At 42.4% G+C, this 21,641-nt stretch overlaps 1 protein-coding gene across 4 annotated transcripts in view; it reads right to left on the reverse strand.

Annotated features, from left to right (window-relative positions):
- slc12a5a (solute carrier family 12 member 5a) overlaps nt 1–21,641 on the reverse strand; it is a 136,568-nt gene that overhangs the window by 78,857 nt on the left and 36,070 nt on the right. The window contains exon 1 of one of the 4 annotated variants that reach the window (XM_034585724.1): nt 10,906–11,237. The exons of the other annotated variants lie outside the window; for them this stretch is intronic. Within the exon in view, the coding sequence (XP_034441615.1) occupies nt 10,906–10,960 (55 nt within the window). The 5' untranslated portion in view covers nt 10,961–11,237. Of the gene's footprint in view, nt 1–10,905; nt 11,238–21,641 lie in introns of those variants that run through there. 4 annotated transcript variants of the gene reach the window in all.

The raw sequence follows: 21,641 nt of genomic DNA on the forward strand, positions 1-21,641 counted from the left end.
AAAGTGCTGCTGAGGCTCCCCGCTGTTCTCTGCATTATGAGCCTTGGAAAACATTTCATTATTGTTTCCACCCACATCCCCTCTAAACCCCTGCAAAACCATCTCCGCTAACAAAAAAACTTTAAAAATAAATATAAAATGAACTTTATATCCTCTAATGGCGTCCTATAGGAACGCTAATGGGCAGGAACTAACTAACTGGGAAGCTGGAAAGACAGAGAACACTCACACTTTATCACCAGTTGTGGCCATTTCACAGTCGTAGCCAAAATTACAAACGGATCATTGGGCTTTAGTGTGGTCAATCACACAAATGGGGGAGATTTATAATCGTTGTCAGTCTTTATAGGACAACGGCATCTGGACAGCAGGTTGAGGAAATGAGGCAGCGATATTAATTTTCCATCGGTGGAAACATCCATATCAATTTTGATAACAGTGGTTAACAGGCAGTTTGCTGAAACTCGTATATCATAGTCTATATACCAGTGTTTATAAAAGGTACAAATTCTACAAATTCTTTTTAAATAATCTCCATTGATTTTGCTCCTACAAGTTCCTGTTTCACAGTCCATACAGTTTACATTGCCCAGTCACAGCTGATTTATTACTATAGATGCACAATATGGATGAAATTATATGTCATCGTGTATGTAATTTTATGTACAGATATAGATATACATTATATTATGATGTATAACCATTAGAGAAACTGCTAGTGAATGAAATAACCACATATTAACATCTGATTTAAAGTAAATGATGAAAAAAAAGTAAAGACCCTTTGTAATTCATGCTGAAGGTGAAGCTGCCATGGCATTAGTGCTATGGAAAACACATACTGAATAAACATACTGAATAATGCTTTTGGAAAAATATTGAGCTTAAACAATTAGATAAATGATAAAAGTGCACTGATATAATTGTTTTTTATTACTCTGCCACTGACTTATTTCTTGAAATTGCGATAATGCTTGAAAATAACTTCTTGTTAATTAAAACCTTTTTGTTTTAGTAAAACCTTTGCTCGTCCTTTCCTTATGGTCTCAGAGCCACAACAATATATTACACATGAGGACGGGACATTTGAGTGAATGCTTCATTAATGAATTTAAGAAAAGTGACGCTGTTTATCATCAATCATTTCTCCTACTCTGTACCAGTCTGTTTCACCTTGGTAGCAATAAAAGTCAAGACATCTCTCGTCGATTTAATGACCAATGTCTACATGAGGTGGAGTTGACCGATGTCAGGACAAATTAAAACAGATGTTGTGCTCTTCACAGACGAGGTAAACACCTTGAATCTGCTTTTATTTTTTGTATACCTCCCTTTCCATGAGTTCCCACTACCTCTCAGAGCTGCCTCATTATTTTTAGTTTGACTTGTTCACAACACTGCGAGTAATTAATTGGTGAAACCTTCTTTCATCATCCAAGTTGTATCATTTGCATGATCTGAACCTCAATCTGTGCACTGGAGTTCTTATGCAAGAGCATGATGTTGGCGCTGTACCCATCTTTCTCATTAGCAATTCCAGTCCGTCCCAAATGTTGTATCCTCTTTTTGTGTGTGTGTGTGTGTGTGTGTGTGTGTTTGTGGGATGTGTAGAGAGAGGCCACTGGTGTTCTGCTGGCTAGAATGAGAGTCCCAGCGATGAAGCAGACTGTGAGGGATTGATCCCCCCCTCCCCCGTCCAATTAAGCGGCTGTGCGTTTGATTTCCGTCCAAGGTGGCCAGGCGCCGTTTCTTGCTTCTACAGACGCCACCGCTGGCCTCACAGTCGCCTCGCAATCCCTCTGCCCACTCGTACCCGCCAATTAAGCTGCTTTCTAGTTTAAAGATACGGCCACCCCACACTCCCATGCTGAACAACACAGGATCCTCCCACGCTCAAACGCAGGCAGGGGTTTCCACAGCTGAAACTGTATGTCCACATAGCACCACCCCTCACGCCTTCTCCTAACACGTACAATAATGGGTTCCTCCGCTGCTGCTGGCTGACTCAGTCACCAGGTGCCAGACTTATGCAGGCAAAACGGTGCATAAATGATTTCCCACGCTTACACTTGTTTTAATAAAAGACAAATATGTGGTAAGAATGTTTGCACCTCACACGTACAAAGTGTTCTAGAATCAGCTGAGAGTGAAATGATAAAGATTAGTTTAGATATAAAAATTTGACAGATTCTTAGGGTAAAAGAGTATTTGTTTACCTGTTTGGTATCATGATTTATGTACAAAGCAAACCTGAAAATAAAACTTCAAATAAAGATTTATTCACAGTTTATTCATAATTTCTCCATGAGCGAGTTTCTCCTTAACGTCTATGAATTCGTGCAGTGTCCATTCTTAACCTGCCTGTTTGGATTGGGCTGCTTGTTTCGCCTTTGGTGATATTTTTATGAAACTGTAGAAGTGACCTGAAGTAATTGAGCCACAGCAAATAAAGACCTGCTGCTTAACTCAGTACACAGAACCCTGAACCGGAGAACGCATTGTTATCATGATAAACGCTGCTACAGAGCTCTGGTTGTCACTTTATTCCAAATGAATTAATAATAAATGTAGACACATACCTAATACACATAATATAATATAAGTGTGAAGCCAATAAGATTAATGATTCTTGAGATGCGAGCCACATGCAGACGGACAGATTTCTGGAATCATTAGATGACCTTTGTAAAGTGGGCATCATAAAGAAACTGTTGATCCTCTTTTGGACATTTAATGACGACAAATAAGAAATGATGGTTCACTGTGATAAATCAATGTGTGAGCTCTATAAAAGTTGTGTGCAATCACTGCTGTTAGGATGCTGTTGCATCACAATGCAAAACAGCACTTCTTTGGCTTTATCCTCACCGACAGGTCCAGAGAGCGACGGAGCAGGCGGACGTATTGATGTGTAAACGGAGGTTTGAGGGCATTTCTTCATCCATTTATGTTCAACTGTGGGAGCGGAAGTGACTTTTGTGTACGTGCACCCAGTTCTGGAAGGACTGAGGTTTATAAAACAGGTGTGGGTGCACTATTACAGATACGCATGAGAGTCACTCAATCTACAAACACATGCTCAGGGCCAGGCAGGCACGTGATGGTGAGCCCATACTGTATAATAACTGCACTTTAAGATGAAAGAAAAGGAAATCCAGTTGGCTGGTGGTTACATAGGCAATTAATGATGGAGCTGAAAGAATTGTTTGGCCTTCCTCGGAGACGGAGAGGGAGACTGAGAGTGTGCCGTGACGCAGAGGTAACGTGTGAGCTGGGAAAGAGAGAAACGTGACTTCTCTCTGCGCTTTATGAAATGCTAATGATTTATCCACCAGGGAAACTCCCCCCCACTGAAATACTGTATTTTCTGTACGCAAATGAATGCACCACAGCAGCGGTTTGTTAGTAGAAACTGATGAATGGCTGGAGAGAGGCCGTTTGTGCTGTATTTTGCTCATCATGTTTAACCTCAGTGTAAAGGTTTCATGCTTAGTAAATATATGGAAGATTTCCAACAGCCCAGACGGTAACCATGGCAATCCACGTTACCAACATGGTTATTTTTCTCTCTTGAGCCAAATGAAAACAGCTTGGTAAGATGGGATGAAGCCAGGCTCTCACACTCACACTCACACACACACACACACACACACACACACACACACACACACACACACACACACTACACAGAAGTTTCAGTACAGTGACTGACTGATGCTCCTGGGCCGAGTGAGTATCACGGCTCTGACGATGGTCTCAACCACACAGCAGCCAAATCACAGCCAATAGGTGCATGAGTGAGAGCAAATCAATACGTGGATTTTCATTATGGTTCCATCTCCTGGAACAGGTCAGCTTGCAGTAATGTCAGATGGGTGGAAATTGAGAGACTCATCAAGGACTTCGGTCTCTTCAATAAGGAAGCGGGGGAAAGCGAGGATGCGTCACTCCCCCACTGATGTGGAGCGTGCGCTGTCAACTTTTGATTTACTTTATCTGCTCTCTGCAGATTCACACAGAATTGTGCACCTGAACCAAATGGATTCCTTTTGATGGGACAACGGCAAACACTTGATACACATTGAAGACCGTTAAAGGAAAAGCTCCTCCTGCAGATAAAGTGTTGTCATCAGTTTATAAGCATGTAATGTATGGAATGAACTCAAAAGAATTCTGATTTAATGTTGTAATCTACTTTTCCGCTGCATACACTTCACCTCAGGCTGTTTCATCTCTTTTTTTTATGAATTCCTTCTTTTCCCAGCATGCCCTTTGGCAACATAACAATTGCCCATCATAAAGTAACATAGTGGCCGTGATAAGCAGTTGTTGAACCCATATAAATGAATTCCCGTAGCTCAAGCAAGAATTCTGCTTCCACTTTGATTTTCATTTTTAAAAATCAAACTGGTGACCTTGAAAAAATTGCCTGTGACTGACCATGACACCAAACTCCCTCCTGTTGAACACTTTTATTATTATGACCCACTGTTGCCAGAATAGAATTAGAAACATGCTGTTGGACAGTTTTCGATGACAAGAGGTCGGGAAACGCCTCCAATGAACCAAAAAGTCTCGATAACCATGATTATGGAAACTACTTTCTATGACCGGCTGCAGATGCTGTTTAAAATTATACATCTGGACAGTCTGGACATAGTATAAAAATGGAGTTTTGTATTAATAAAACTGTAACCTTGGATAGGGAGTATGGATAGGCTAGTTTTGGATTCAACATTTCATATCATAATGATTTATGTAAAGGTCAACAATACAAATCAGAGCATATCCTTTCCTGGATTTTCCTGTCTTGAAGAAATAATCAAGGTGGAATAAAATGGGACTTGCATATAGTAAATTGATCATCATTTGGTATGTCATTAATCATCTACATGTTATCATTATGTATGATAATTATGTATTATGAGTTGAGTCGTTTTTTCTTACAGTGGTAATATTGCACCGGCAACGATAAAGCAGACAATTTATGGACCTTTCTTACAAAAAGTGGGAAGAGAGAAGACAAAGGCTCCTGCTTTCAGGTTGAGTTTCCTTTCGCATGATTCATCTCTTCCCCTGACTTCCACTGACCTCGTCTCCCCCTCCATAAAACCAGCCATCTTTCCCCGAGACCATTCATCCATTTGAAATCTTTTACCTCAGAAAACCTTGGTGCCTGTAATTCCCCGCCCCTGTTTGTGCAGCTGGACGGGGCTCTGTGCTGCTGTAATACTGCAATTACATGCATTTAGTGAGTGTGCAATCAATGAATTATGTTATTTATGTCCTAGAGTCTAAAATAAAATGTATATGAAATGTGAAACCACTGAACTGTATCTTAGCATCAGTGTGTGTGTGTGTGTGTGTATTTCTGCATGAGCCCCCTATTTTGTTTGAGCCTTTCATGAGAACACTATGAGTCAACAGCGAGCTTTGGGAAAGCAGAGCTCTTCACCACTGAATACACTCTCCTTCCTTTTAATTGACAAACCAATGAATGAATACCCATCCATTAAATCTGGACACCCAGTACTCATACTCTAATTAGCAGGAAAAACCCATTCATCTGCCCTGCTCTTGCGTAAGCCATTGTAACCAGGTTTCATTAATACCTACCTTCAATAAATTAAATTAAGCGATATATAATTACAATCTATATTTGGACCTTTGTGCGATGGTTGGCTGAAAACAGCACAGAGTCTTAAGCAGGTGATTTCATCAGCATGGTATCGTGTGAGTTAAAATGTAAAGAAGTGGAAAAGGCTGGTAGGAGCTGAATCAGTGGCTGTAACATTATGCAAAACTGATATGGTCAATAACATTTTGATTTCGAGTTTTTCCCTTTCAAAGACACTTGAGTCTGTAATAGCAATTGTCGTCTACAGCACCACCCTGCTTGGTTGACATGGCAATAGAGTATTGAACTTACCCTATACAATTCCATAATACATGCCACAATAGGCCTGTGTGTCTCTCTACTCATGTGGAGATGATACACTTAAGCACTAAGCTACTGAAAATGCAGAAATCGTTCTTGTGTGTGCAGCTTAAGAGCAACTGTACCTTTCCATGTAACAAGTGCCTGTGGTTCTGTATTAGCTCTCTCTCTCTCTCTCTCTCTCTCTCTCTCTCTCTCTCTCTCTCTCTCTCTCTCTCTCTCTCTCTCTCTCTCTCTCTCTCTCTCTCTCTCTCTCTCTCTCTCTCTCTCTCTCTCTCTCTCTCTCTCTCTCTCTCTCTCTCTCTCTCTCTCTCTCTCTCTCTCTCTCTCTCTCTCTCTCTCTCTCTCTCTCTCTCTCTCTCTCTCTCTCTCTCTCCACAGTAGATAAGTTGCAAAGTGGGTAGACAGAGAATAATGACGTTGAGCATGCACAACAACTGCCTCCCTAGGAAAGGGCCCTAGGGATCATTTTGCAGTATTATGCAGTCAGCCATACTGTAACTACATTACAACCCTATTCACAGCTCTGACCAAGAGAGCGGACTAGCTGGAGCGGGGCAGAGGAAGGATGGATGTATGGATGTTTGAATGGATGGATAAATAACAGTAAGACATTTTTTCCTCTTGGCTATAAACTGTTTTGTCTATAAAATTTAATAAAATAATGAATAACACTTTAGTATCATGAAGAAGTGGTTCAGATTGTGTAGCGTTAGCCAGAGCTAGCCATAATGTCAGCAATATATTTACTCTGGAAAGTCGCAGAGATAAAACAGCAACTTGTACCTACTATCGGATGATGCTGTTTATGATACGCCATTCAATATATTTTCATTCTGTTATAACCACAGACTTTATTGTTAGTAGTGGACAGAATTGAAATTACCTTCATATGCACAAGGGATTCACTGAACCATGCATTGTTTGTAAAATATTTCTTTATTAAGACCATACAAAAAGGTTTAGTGACACTCAAGTTCCATGCATGGGATCAATAAAATTATTAATTAATTATATGTTCTCTGAATGAGCCTCCAGAGAAAAGAGCGTGATCTATCTGCAGTGATCCAACGAGCAGCTGTCAGACGACCAGCTGAGCCGCTCTTCATACAGCATTACTTTTTCCAGGGCAGAACTTATGAGCAATATTCTATTACGGTTACATAATGAAAACTACCCACTCATTAAACCAGAGCAAATAAACCGATCTGACACAATAATGAGCGACAGAAAACATAAATGAAAACCTGCAGACGGTCACAAACATTCGGAGAAGTAGCATGAAATCACTTTTGCTTGATAACAAGGGCAGTTGAACACTCACAGCTCCTCTTTATGGCGCATCATAAACAATGAGTGCCCTGACTGTCCCAGCAAACATCATATAAACTGTGACTTATCACCGTTAAGATGACGGAATGAATACTTTACATGATTCAGCAGGTGTAGGATATTTATTTACAATAGTGCAAATATGTAAAATGGTACTCTGCCCAAAGCAAGAATCACACCATGACCTGAAAACCAACTCGAATACACAGCACATAGCACAACATCAGCCTACACCTGCCATTAAACCCTCTCTACTCCTGCTGTGATACAAGCTGCAGTGGCAGAGAGAATTCTGATCTCTTTACTATTGTAGACTTAAAAGTATATTTACTGATAAATCACCTTTTTGCCCATCAATCTACACGCAATAACAAAAAACAACATTTAAAACAATTTAAAATTAAAATAGATTAATTTCTGAATTCCATTAGCAGCAATAACAGCTTATTTTAAAATGGCACTCCACATATTTGAGCACCAGAAAGCGAGACACAAACCAGGACCCGTGTGAGCTAGAAAACAAACTCTTAAAACGCAGCATATACCACAACATTAGTCTGCACCTGCCAGGAAGGAAATGAACAACTCTTGAACCCTCCCCTCCTTTTTGCCATCCGTCTCTCCACATCAATCCATCTTTCAGACAGTAACAGCTTCCCTCTTGTGCTTCAAAACTCGAGACCTGCTCTGCCATTACACCCGCTCTGCTGCAAATGGATCCCTGAAACTTCACCTTCCCTTCAACTCTTGATTGCATCTCGCCTCCTCACACTGCTGGCACTCCACCTCTCAAGTGCTTAGAGGAGGAAAAAAAATAATGTGTGCGGATAATTAACAATTTGGTGCGAGGGTAACATGACAACTTATGAATATGTAAATCTGGCCCTGATTGAACATGCACACACCTCTTTTAGTTTACTTGTTGTTTTCTTTATTATTATTCCTTTCATCTTTGCATGTTTTATAGTGTGCAGTGCAGAAGTACACAGCCACACACACACACACACACACACACACACACACACACACACACACACACACACACACACACACACACACACACACACACACACACACACACACACACACACACACACACACACACACACACACACACACACACACACACACACACACACACACCTCCATGCTGAGGCTGTATGCAAATCCCTGTGCTTGTCCTCTCCCGGGCTATAACCCAGCCGTGTAATGAAGGCTATAAATCAGCACCTTGGACAGCGCTTCGCAGCCGTGAGCTGCTGGAGTCAAGGAGGATGGGGGGGGGCAGCTTTCAGCACCGAGGAGAGTGGACAGCGACAGTCTCTGACATTCCTTCTGTGAAGAGGAGAGAGCTGCCCTGCGTCGGACTGATGACTAAACAGAGTTATTCAGGTTGTTGCACCACTGGCTTAGCAGAGCTGTGATTCAGATGAAAGGGATGGGGGGGGGGGGGGGGGAACTGGGATGTGTGTGCGTGTGTAAAGCCCCTTTTCAACTGGTCAAAATAACCCACTAACATTAGAAACAGCTGCACTGGGCATGGATACAATCAGCTTTTACTCCCAGATCAAATTACTCAGTAGACTCTGGTTTATCGGCTATGGCTCCAATCAGCAGTTAAGAAAAAAATTACAGCGGGATAAACACGCTAATTTCTTTTTCTTCTCTATTTTGACAGTTTAAGCGATGAACCAGCACCTTCTCTGCACAATGTTATGACGAGTGTAAAACGTCAAGGCGTTAGCGCGTAAATAGGTCGCAAATCGTACTTTTTTACAAAATGGGAACAACGTGCAAAACAGCGATTTTTGCAAGAGGCAACACTGGCTAACCATCAAGGGGAGAGAGCTTCTCAGTTTCAGGTGTGTTTGTGACGTGGAACTAACTCACCAGGGAGAAAAATAGAGGCAAACTCCTTTATTGGCCTTCTTTTCGCGAGTTTACATGCGTTTTAAGAACTTTAAAAAATACCTGCTAATTTTGGTGTAAAAGAGGTGTAATTCAGGTTCTATCCTTTAAAACACCTCTCTGCACACAACTTCAAACCATGGATTGTTGATGGTAAGCTGCCCTTGATGGTTCCATTTTGTCGCACTTATAAATGGGGTCATGCCTCAAAACCCCTGCCAGCCTCTCACAACTGCTGTCAATACTCTAAGCGCACAATTGTAATCCCCCCCACACAAAAAAAGAGATGCCCGCATTAAGTTAAATATTCATGTTCCCAGCACTCGTCTATTTTTATCATTAAGCCCTAACAGGTAGAAGCAGCGGCATAGTTCTCTCATCCGCAACCTGTCTCTCCAGTGCATTGCTGAGAGCCCAGGACTGGCAACAACAGGGAGATTTGTGCACAACACAGGATGGGAGACATAAAAGGAAAAAAAGATACTGAGACAAATGTAGAGTGCATAAGGGAAAAAAGAGGGCAGTGAGGAAGAGAGGTGGGCCTTAGCAGAGAGAGACCGAGAGAGAGAGAGAGAGAGAGAGAGAGAGAGAGAGAGAGAGAGAGAGAGAGAGAGAGAGAGAGAGAGAGAGAGAGCTACAGCAGAGATGAAGCTGGTTTGCAGCTTTTGCAAAAGCAAGTGAAGAATCACCCTCAGCTCAAATCCACCACTGGGTATGAAGGTGAAATCCAAACTAAAGTTATGGGATTTATTCTGCATTCATGACTTAATACTGTTCCGAAAGGTGCAGAGCTTGTCCTTTACACAGGTTCAATTTCCTCAGTGGCCTAAGAAAGTACGTACTCTCAGCTGAACAGCCGGTAAAAGAGCACCCGCATCCCAGCTCTGCACAAACCAGCGACCTACAGGTTCTCTTTTCAGAAAGCCTGCAGAGGCTGAGGACCGGGCTGAGCGATGGGGATTGGATGGAGGGCTGGTTTTGACAGCTGGGGGCGATGGGATTAGCAGCAATGCTGGGTTGGTAACTGTAATTGAGAGCGTGTGAGTATTTTTTTTATTTTTTTGTGTGCGTGCATGTGTGCGAGTGAACACATGCCGCCTGTCCACCGAGTGCCATATGTGGTGGGAATATTTACGTTGCCATGAAGAATGGATGAAGCATAGGGCAGCTGCACCAGAAAATGTTCCATTCCGCATGTGCATGAATGTATTTCTGTGTGTGTGTGTGTGCGTGTGAATGTGTGTGCTGTAATGCCCTTACACTCACCATCCATCGTATGGAGTGAGCCCATTACTATTCCTGTCACAACAGCCTTGCAGTAAGAGCAACAGCAGTGGAGGCAAGCAGGCCCCTCCACCGTACCATGCTGTAACACACACACACACACACACACACACACACACACACACACACACACACACACACACACACACACACACACACACACACACACACACACACACACACACACACACACACACACACACACACACACACACACTCTTCAACTCCCCCAGTGACCACTCACTTCCATCAGGTTGTTTTACGTAAATCTAAATCATGCTTGTGTATTGGGATGTATTTCTCTGAGACCCCTCTATGTATTTGCATGGGCAGATGTACAGTATGTGTATGTCTTGCATTGCCCTGTCAACATCCCTGTTTACTGTGCGTGTGTTGGTGTGTGTGTGTGTGTGTGTGACTGCATGACACATCCCATCACTCACCCTGGCTTTGCACTCCCCCGTCCCCCTCCTCCGTGTCGGTCAGGTTGTTAAGCATCCTGGCTCCTCTACGGTGCTCTTCTTCGGCTGCGGAGCGTTGTCACCGATGAAGCTCTCGGCGGCTCTCCCCTGCGCTCCACGCACTGTGGTGCAGCCACAGAAATCGCGGGCAAGCAGCGTAGAAAATATGCTAGCCGGGTCCTCCGCGCTCCTCTTCGCTCCGCGCTGCCCGTAGGATGCACGAAGAGAGGCAGCAGGAGAGAGAAGGATTTTTTTTCTCCCTTTGTAGATCCTCCTCTTCTCCACTGGCTTGTAAGCGTGACTCTCTCACTCTCTCTCTCTGTTGCTGCCTCTCTTTCTATCTCTCTCTCTCTCTCTCTCTCTCTCTCTCTCTCTCTCTCTTTCTCTTTCTCTCTCTCTCTCTCTCTCTCTCTCTCTCTCCTTGCAGCTCTTCCTCTCTCTGTTGCTCTCTCTCTCTCTTTCTCCAGGAGGAGGAGGAGGGAAGTGGGAAGCTGCAGGAGTTTGGTGGATGATGGAACGCCTCAGAGCTGCACACTTGTTTTCTCCCTCCTTCCCTCTTTCCTTCTCTGTTTCTTTTTTGTCTTCCTTGCTCCTGATATTGATATCACCCACTCACAGTTTCCAAAAAAAAGCAACACTCACTCTCCACTGCTGAGATGATGTTGCTCAGTCATTGTAGCCGCCAAACTGATTGCATATTCAAACAGCGGCGTGATTTCTCCTGTATCTAGTCATCCCCTCCCCTCCCTCACCCTGCCTCTCTCCACTCATTGCAGCTGTCAGACAGAGAGATGATTGGGGAAGCAGAATTGATGCTGTTAGAAGAGCGAGCAGGCGGTAGCCTCACTGCTCGGCTCTTTTCTGTCCATGGAGGTGCATTATGCATCGGCTTCTCCTCCTGTCGGCTTTGTAATAAGCCGCCGTGCTCGCTCCCCTCTTTAATGTCAGATGCAAATAGAGCCTCTGTTTTCTTCAAGGGAAGAACAAGCCCCTATCAACATCATCTGTATGCAGTTATGATAAACATGGAGAGCCGTGCACAGATGCACACGCACAGAGAAAGACGCACTGTCTCAGCATTCGGGTGCATGAGCAAGTGTTTGTTTTAGATGCACTGCCACATACACACACTTGCCTCTCTGCTCCATATGCAGCCACAAGACAGAAGAGTGCTATCTTTATCTTTTATATTTATTTTTCCTGCCTCGTATAGATTTTTGGTTCCATCTAAGAGGACGTGCATGTTGAATGGCGGCGTGCGGCACAACGCTGAATACTCACTGTCAATTAGACTAGTCTCGTTTTGATCCATGCAGATTCATTTTGATCTGGTACACCGTGTACTGAAGAAGACACTCTGCTCGTGTGTGTGTGTGTGTGTGTGTGTGTGTGTGTGTGTGTGTGTGTGTGTGTGTGTGTGTGTGTGTGTGTGTGTGTGTGTGTGTGTGTGTGTGTGTGTGTGTGTGTGTGTGTGTGTGTGTGTGTGTGTGTGTGTGTGTGTGTGTGTGTGTGTGTGTGTGTGTGTGTGCGCGTCCGCGTGTGTTTCTATGTGCCAGCGATTGTGAGATATGAAAGCAATTAATCTTGGTTTTAGTCATGGTAGTGCTGATGCATAGAATAGATTCCAACAAAAAGAGGAGGAGGAAAAATATAACGACACACCCGGCTCCAGTGAATAAATGTATTACTGATGTCTTAAACAAAAACAGTTTTGCCAAGGTACAATTATCTTGACAAAAAACCAATACCTTGAAGCTTGACACTTAATTTCTTGCTGTGTGTTTCTCGCTGTGTGCACAGATACATTTCTCTCTGTTTGCTCATTAGTACTCACCCCATAGCCAGTTTATTTGTGACAAAAAAAGACAAGCACAAATTAAATTATAATATCCACACGAGGAGCGCTTTTGTATTTACAGAGCCGCGGCAATCAGGTGGTTCAATTATGTCCTGAATGACCTGCTTGTCATTGTCTAATGCTGATCATAGTAGGTGTCGTTTCAAGCAATCAGTCAGACATGAAATCCGATCATTTTCATTGGTTGCTACGGCGATTCTTGCATCGACCGGAGAGGCAGAGACTTATATTTTGAATGACATTGAGGTAAACATTGAAAAAAACACATTATTAAACTGCATCTATTACCAACAAGGGCATTGGTTACTGTAATAAAGGGTGCTTTACTGATGCAGGCACTCTGCAATGCACTCCACCCACAATCCCGGTGAAGCACTTCAATACAGACCTTTGTGCTGCAGTCGTTTCAGAAAGAGACTCATTTTCTGTTTTTACACCAGGTTATGGTTTTTTTTGTGTGTCTTTTTTGTGCTTTTGTCTGTCCGTCTGTTAATTAGCAGGATTATGCAAAAGCGACTGGATGGATAAACTTGGTGGAGAATGGGTCAGGAAAGCACCTTTTGAGAGACAGATTGGAAAGGAAGCATCTGTGAAATGCCATCTTCAGGTCTCTGCACAGATGTTCTATGGGGTTTAAGTCTGGGTTTTGGCTGAACCACTCAAGGACAGACAGACCCTTCCAGTTCTGTCTTGGCTGTACTCTTCTGGGCATTGTCATACTGTAAGGTGAACAGTTGCCCCATTCTAAGGTCAAGTGCACTCTGGAGCTGGTTTTCTTCAAGGACAGATATTTTTGTGTTTGGCTGCATTCATTCTTCCCTCAGTCCAGTCTCTTCCCCTGAGATGCCTCCTTCTCAAAGCACTATGCTGCCACCAGTATAGTGATATATTCGCCATGTGATGAGCAGAGCCTGCTCTCCAACAGACATAGTATTTGGAGTTCTGCCCAAAGGGCTCAGTTTTTGTCTCGTTGGACTAGACAATCTTTTACCTCATGCTCTCAGAGTCCTTTAAATGCTGTTTGGCAAACTGGAAGCGGGCTGTAATGGGCCTTTTACTCAAAGTGGCTTCCTTCTAACTACTTTACCACAAAGGCCGGGTTGATGGAGTGCTGTTCAGATGGTAGTCCTTGAATCAGGTTCTCCAATCTCAGCAGCAGCGGACCTATGACGCTCTGTTGGAGGGAACTTTGGGTTCCCGGTCACTTCTGAGACCAGACAGCCAAATCTAAAGTGTGGATGTAGAACTGATTCATTCTGATCAAATAATGTAAATGGTCACTGGTCACATTATACTTTTTGGGATACAGGTATTTATTTAAAAGCTCAATAATGGACAGACATAACAAAACTAACTGTATGCTGGGGTATGTGGCATTGGTCCATGCTATATAAAACAACTGCAGCTAACAGTTATGGTCATTACAGAATAATTTGATTAATTGATTTAGTCAATGAAAAGTCAAAATACAAAAAACGTCCATCAAGTATAAGTCCATAACCCCAACTTATATATTTTCACTTGAAAATTGTTTGTTTAGTGAAATTGATAATTAAAATAATTATTTTTCTGTCTATGTTGACAGAGAAGTGCACCAACATCTTTACCTAAAATTAAGGTATTTCATTTTAGCAGCAGACTTGATTTCCACTGGTGGCACTGCTTCGTAACATGGTGGCCTAGTGTGACAAATAAACATATTAAGGTCTATGATCCAGTTTAATCAGTGTATTGTAATCAATGTACCTATAAGACATCATCGTTTGAGTGGAAAAAGGGGGCTGTGCAATTTTAGGCAGCCAGTTCACATCCCTCCTATTCCAGATAACAATGAATTTCATGGTACCACTAATCCGTGTTGAGCTTGATGAGCAAAGCAGTTGATTTGGCAGAAACTGAGCAAAATCTAGCAGCCTGTTCAAACAGACAGCACGAGTGCGACTGCACTCGTGTGACATACTCACATGTGACATACTTGACAATCTTCAGCGCATATCGAGTGCACCCTTTTAACCCCAGCGATCTATTTAAGCCGACGATGCTCAGCCCACTCCACTGATCTGCCTGAGGTGCTGCTGCTACACCACAATGCTTCATTGTCACTGCGGCTGCTTACATGCAGCATTTAATCAGTCCACGTCCACCTGTGGACGCGAACGTTCCCTAAAGAGAGGTGGTGTGCTGCGATCATCACTTCCAGTCTCCCTCTGTGCACATTTAAATGTCAACAGCCTGGGCACCAAACTCTGACCTCACATTCTGATACAACAGTTCCACATGAGAAGGCCGACAGAAATTAAAACACGACCAAACCAGCTGACGTGAGCTCACAGGCTGCCAAATCTCTGCAATATGTTTTGATTAAGACAGAAACAAGGTAGGCAAAGAGCCAAATGTGAGCTTGACTAATTTGTTGTTTTGCATTGTTGAGCAATGTAACGTCTTGTTTTACAACCCTGACTTGGTCACAACATAGATCATCGATTTGCCTTTACAAAATCTAAAATGTCAAAATGCACTCACAATCAATTAAAGTTACTCTAAAAGCTGCTGCACGCCACTCAACTAACTCAATACTTTTACCCCTGATTCATATATGGAACCATGAAGTCACGCATGATGAATTGTTGCCTTATAATACTAAGGCAGATAGCTTAAAACCACTGTTCTGTTGGTGATGTAGGCCTGAATCTGTTGGGCCCTAAAACTTTCTCAGCTGTATTTAGGCTTCTTTGAACAAAATGCATGAAAAGAGAGAGTGAGGAAAGTTGAGGTTCAAAGAGAGCAGGCGGGGTGGGGTGAGACAGCAAGCGACAGATGAGGCTACGTAATTTATAATTATCAGGCAGATGATGAAAGGAAATACCTTGATACCTGTGGATGTGGTCCATAGCCTCAATTTGGCAGTGACCACTCTACTGAATGTGTGAAAGTCATTGGACCGCTATATTCTAACCAGGTTAAGATGTTCAGAAACACACACTGCAGAAACAAGATTACAAAATAGTGGGAAAGCTCAATAAAACTTCAGTGGTACGTGAGGGAGACAGAAGCCATGCACTGGGAGCAGTGGAGCAGGGAGACCTGCTGGCACAGCAGCTGTTCTCCAACAGAGGCTGAACACAGAAGGTTCGGTTACACTTTTCAAAATCAAAGAACATTTATTGATAACACCAGATCAAGTGATGACAGAGAAAACTTGATGTTAGGATGTAAATCTGAATGTTGCTGAAATAGTTGTTAGAATGGGATTACAGCCATCTCAGATTCATAAAGTCTGATGTGCATGTGACTGGCTTAAAGACTGTTTAAAATAAAACTGAATCTATTTAAACTGCATTATCCAAAAAAAGGAAATTCAATGACCAGATGTATTGGTGGTAAAAGGAAGGTGCTCTTCTCCTGGTGCAGCGACAGCGTTTCATTTCACTCAGAGCTTCGATACCAAATGTTTCAGATTGAGATCATTTCAGATTCTGCCATTTAGTTCAATTTAGCTTCCAGAAAGTCTAATTTAAGCAATTACATTTTCCGTGGGCACTATTCTGTGCATGTACCGCTGACTCAGTCAGGAATCTTCAAGGCTTTCTTCTTTCTTAGACAGCATGGCTTGCTGACAACTTAACAGTGTCTTGTCTACAAACAGGGGCCTGTTATTGGATTAGCCCAAACCCTTACAACAATCAGATATACTGCCAAAAGCAATTCCTGGGCCACAGTGTGGCACACAGAGGAAGTGGAAACTACAGAATAGGAGATGCATGTAATAATACAGTGACACTAGAAGTGTATACTAGAAAGTGCTTGTACGTGAGTGTGTAGAAATATGCGCCTTGGAGCATTGTAGTCAACAGGCAGCATTTGTATTTATTTATTTCTTGTTTGTTATAACATTTTGCAGCTACAACAAGATTGTTGTTTGTGTTTGGTAACTATACAGAGAGAATGAGTGAAAGACGGAAAGAAGGAGAGAGGTCAAGGGGGCATTTACTAATATGAGGCATTTATGTCTAAATGCCAGATCTATGAGTCACACATTTTCCTGAAGTTGTGCGTGATAAGATGTGTGTGAGCTGGCTTCATGTGAATATGAACATGAGTGCATGTGCAGTTCAGTTTGTATGTCACGTTTTCCTCAGGAATACTTTTGAGGGAGTCATTTTCAAAAGGGGCTGCGAAAACAAAGAGGCTAAACTTTCATTTTCAAGGGTTCGATTACAGCCTCATTTAAATGTCATGAACGTAGAGCTGGTAAAGGACGATCCTTTGTCAAGTAATGTTTTACTACACAGAGTCGTGGTCATATTGACCTGGTACGCTTTACTCAAGAGCAGGCTAATGAAGAAGACAAACTCCAACACTCTAAATACCTTAAACGATGACAGGCCATGGTCAAAAGAAATTGAATTATGTCTCTGAGCAGGGCGTGCTGACATCTACTGACCTTGTGTCATCAGAAGAAACAGGAGAGGCAGAGGAGAGGAGAGGAGAGGAGAGGAGAGGAGAGGAGGACAGCTGGCCTTTAAGAGACACAGGGAGATAATGGATATGAGCCATGAGCCATAAAAAGAAAGGAGGGAAGGATTTACGTACAAGTTTTGTAGGTAAAAAAAAGCACTACTGCTAAACCTACAGTTGTACTACTCAAGATTTTAAGTCTTAAAAAGTTAGATTGAACTTGTTGAAAACTGCAGAAACCCTGTCAGAGGTTAAACCGCAGCACGTTTTCTCACTGCACAGTGGTGAGTCGCTCAGGGTACTTGTGTTGTTGTAAGAGATAAAGTGAGAGAGGACACACTCCTAACCTACAGTATCAGTAGCAGAACCTTGTCTCCTCATGTGCTGCGTTGTCTTGGACTCCTGCCAGATCATTATGGTCTGTCTGAGCACCTCCAAACGTTGACAAGGGCACGCAGCCCTTTTACACCAGCAGCCAAACAGACTACAGCTCTGGACACAGAGTTAAACTTCGACTGGAGAGAGAAAACAAAAGACACAAAGACAAAAATAGACAAGTAACAAGAATTGTGAGGAAGCTTAAGTCAGTTCTTTGCTGCTCATCTCAGAGTGTACGGCTAAAAGAGGCATCAAAACTTTTGGAATGAAACAGCATTCGTAATACTCTCTCCCTGAATTCCCTCTGAGTCAGAAATTAGAAAAAGATGTTTGAGTGCAAGAAGGCATTTGTGCTTAAATAATGCAATACACTGGCTTTCTTGATCTGTCAAAAAAAAGAATCTCAGCCAGAAAAGGCTCAGTCTGCATTCGTGTTAGATACATCGAAGCCACCGCTCTAAACCCAGACACCATGACATTCACTATAGGTTTGCCTCACAAAAAACTGTGCTTTGAGTCCATTAAAACTATTTTAGATGTTATATGATGGGATTTGATGGAGAATGAGCCACAACGTCGCCCTCATGTAATGATAGCTGCGGTAAATCTAACTGAAGCTGCATTGAGATAAATTATGTATTTTAGTCTCCACTTTGAGCCATTTTGGAAATGAAATATGTAAATGCCGAAATGGCTTCCATAAACATAATATGAGGCCGATGTGTTGTTGCAGAGCACTAGTGAAACTATTTGAGGATTTCAGTTTGTTTGCACGATATTCAAGCACTTGTGTTGATGAGTTCAGCTCCATTCGATTTCCCATGTGTCTTATTCTCCCTCTGTCTCACTGTAAATCTGATCAGGTTCAGCTCTAAGCGCTGCCTAATGTCCTCCTATGGCAAGCCTGAGGACAAACGCATGCACCAACTCGACAGGATATACATGATAGAGTTATCAGATTATCTGTAGGAAACTGTGTTAGAACAGACTCAACAAAATTGCATAGTAACAGTTTGAATTGAGCCCCTGCTCTCCGGAGGGGCGGTGAACAATAACCGATTCCTCTTCGGGAGAGACTGGGTGGATTCCATCTACTGCCTAATTAAATCATACGTTCACACCCACTGTTTGAGTTTTCTTTATTTAATCAAACCTGTTTTTTTACATTTCTCCTTCACAAACAAATTTAATCATAGCTTAGAAAAACGCTGATTTTGCAACATGAACACCACCCAGACCCTCATCATCCAATATGAGAGGGAAACATAAGAGAAGGGCAACAATTTATTCAGTACCATCTACTTACTAATTCCACAGATGGATGTCTGTCTGTCTGTCTGTGGAATTCATAACATCCGCAGCATTCATCTCATCGGCTTCACACTTGGTACGTTAATGGCCCGAGGAAGTGTGGTGTCGAATTTGGTTTGATGTGGACACGCGATACGTGTTTGTTATACAATTTTGCGGCTACAAAAAGTTTGTGGTTTGTCAATATATGTAAAATATTATCATTATTATAAATGAAATGTGAAAGGACAGGAAAAACATTGCCTTGTCGTCAGTGGGGCGGGGCAGCGTGTCTTCAGTCTGTGGACCGAGTTGAACTTGTCTTCTTCTACGTCCTCAGATAAACTACAGCAGCGGCCAGAATCTTGTGGCCCACGACCAAAACTAGCCTGCAAGCAATAATATCTGACCTGCCAGACTTGTGAATTTGATTATTTGCGTCAGACTGGCACAGAGCATTCATGGCAGCAACATTCGGATGAATACAAAGTTTTCTAACACTCTGCTCCTCAGACTGTTTATAAAAAGCTCTACACACAAACATCCATCAGCCAAACAATAAAGTGTATTGAAAAACTGTTTGAGGAGGACTCACTAATGACAGGGATTATTGTTACATGACTATAAAGCATAATAATATATTGTTGGGCAAAGCAGAGAGCCTACTACACGTCTGAGATGTCAGAGATTTGTTAAGTGCTGACAACCTGCAGGGCTGGCATAACCTCCTGGTCCTCTGAGGGGTTGTCAAGTAATTAATGTGAGAATAGCCGTGGCAGTCTCGAGAAACAAGCCCCCACATCTGACACGGCTTTGATTGCAAGACGGACATGTCAAGATGTGAGGGAGATTCTTGTAGCCTCGACAGGAGCAGCGAGCAGATCAAAGTGGTCCGGTGATGTTTGGACACAGCGGAGCTGAGCTTTTGTTTGCTCTAAACATGTTTCATCCGATGAGGCTTGCCGGCCGATCTCAGAGCGATGACTTTCTAATCGACTAATCTTTCCCCAGCAGCCACTGGATCTCAGACAGATAAAAAAAAGGGTCTAACACTGAGGTCATCAACTCTTTTTACATGCTGAGTGTGGTAAAGGTAGTGTAGGTGGTGCGAGCTCAAACAACACTTATCTGAATTGATACAGTAAATCATGTGAGAATAGTTACATCGATTTAGGAATTTTCTATGAATCTAACATTTTAAAGTAGAAACTTTGCCTATAATCTTTTATGTGACCAAGTTTTTATCAGTTTATCTTTATTTCTCCTATACCTTAATATGGCCTTAGTTTCCTCCCATTGGTTACGGATATGCACAGATTATCATAAATTATTGCAATGATCTTGCAAACTAATGCATGTCACAAAATTGCATGCATTGTATAACTATTGTGTAGCAAATAAATCACTAGAGCGGCTATAATAGCAGCTATTTACTTCCTGCAGATACACTGCTAATTCTGATATGTGGTACAGAAATGTTTGTGGTAATTTAGAAATAATGCATTTAAAATTAATAACTAGGTAACCTTTGTGCATTTGTGTGTGTACCTCATCTGTGTGTGTGTGTGTGTGTGTGTGTGTGTGTGTGTGTGTGTGTGTGTGTGTGTGTGTGTGTGTGTGTGTGTGTGTGTGTGTGTGTGTGTGTGTGTGTGTGTGTGTGTGTGTGTGTGTGTGTAGGGAGTTTCTGACATCTTCCCACATTAAGAGGGTGAACCTGACAGAACTATTGAGCTGTGGCGGCAGGCAGTCCATGCTGAAACGTCTGAAACGTTAGATAAAGATGTAGCAGGAAGAAAAGCAGCGGTGAGATGCACCTTGTACAGGAGAGAAAAAGACACACAATAGTGGATAAGATGCACTGAGAGAGAAGAGATATGATTCAAGTGCTTCTGGACTGAGTGTTACACAAGCAGCATTGTATGTAAGTGTCAAAGCTGTAGGCGAACAAACGTCAAAAATGCCTCACATGCAACTTGATGTTTAAGACACAACCTAACCTGAAGACATGCCAACAATTCAAATAGACCCACAATGGAGACACAGGCGTTATACATATGATATAGGAGTCGTGCTAGAGGTGATTTAGTGCAACATATATCACACCTACATGTACATGTAATCTAATATGCACACATATGCTACATGAACACACACTACACCATAAGTTTGAAGATTTGAGGTCTACAAAACCTTTTGAATTTCTCAGCTCATTCCACATGAATGAAGAGCATATAAATGAGCCTGATTATGCTCATAAAGTCTGTTTTTTTCCCCTCGTGCAGCGCGTCCAGTCATTAATCATCTGCCCCCGGTGTCAGAAACTGTCAAAACATATTGATAATCCAGCTTCATACCTTCAGCAGTGATTCCTGTAGCATAACTTGAGTGGAGGAATGCCATCGGACAATTTTATAGACTTTATAGCAAGGATCCTGGGCATAGACAGTAAGAAGCCTAGAGGTCGCACAGGAAGCAGACAATTCAGGACAGGCAGGACAGTTCATCTGTCAACCCTGCAACAGGCAAGCTATTGGTTTGAGAAATTTCACCAAGAGCCAAATAAAAAGCAAAAGACAAATCTGAGAGCAGACATTTTCCGTTAACACGAGAAGAAGAGTTGAAACTGGAGGGCAAGAAATCTGTTCAAGCAACAAAATGTCTGAGTGCAAGTGCACAGTTTGAGCACAAGCGGAGCAAATCACAACGAGAGCACAAGCAGGGGGTATCTCAGTGC

This window comes from Hippoglossus hippoglossus, chromosome 5 (genome assembly GCF_009819705.1).
Source record: "Hippoglossus hippoglossus isolate fHipHip1 chromosome 5, fHipHip1.pri, whole genome shotgun sequence".
NCBI lineage: Eukaryota > Metazoa > Chordata > Actinopteri > Pleuronectiformes > Pleuronectidae > Hippoglossus > Hippoglossus hippoglossus.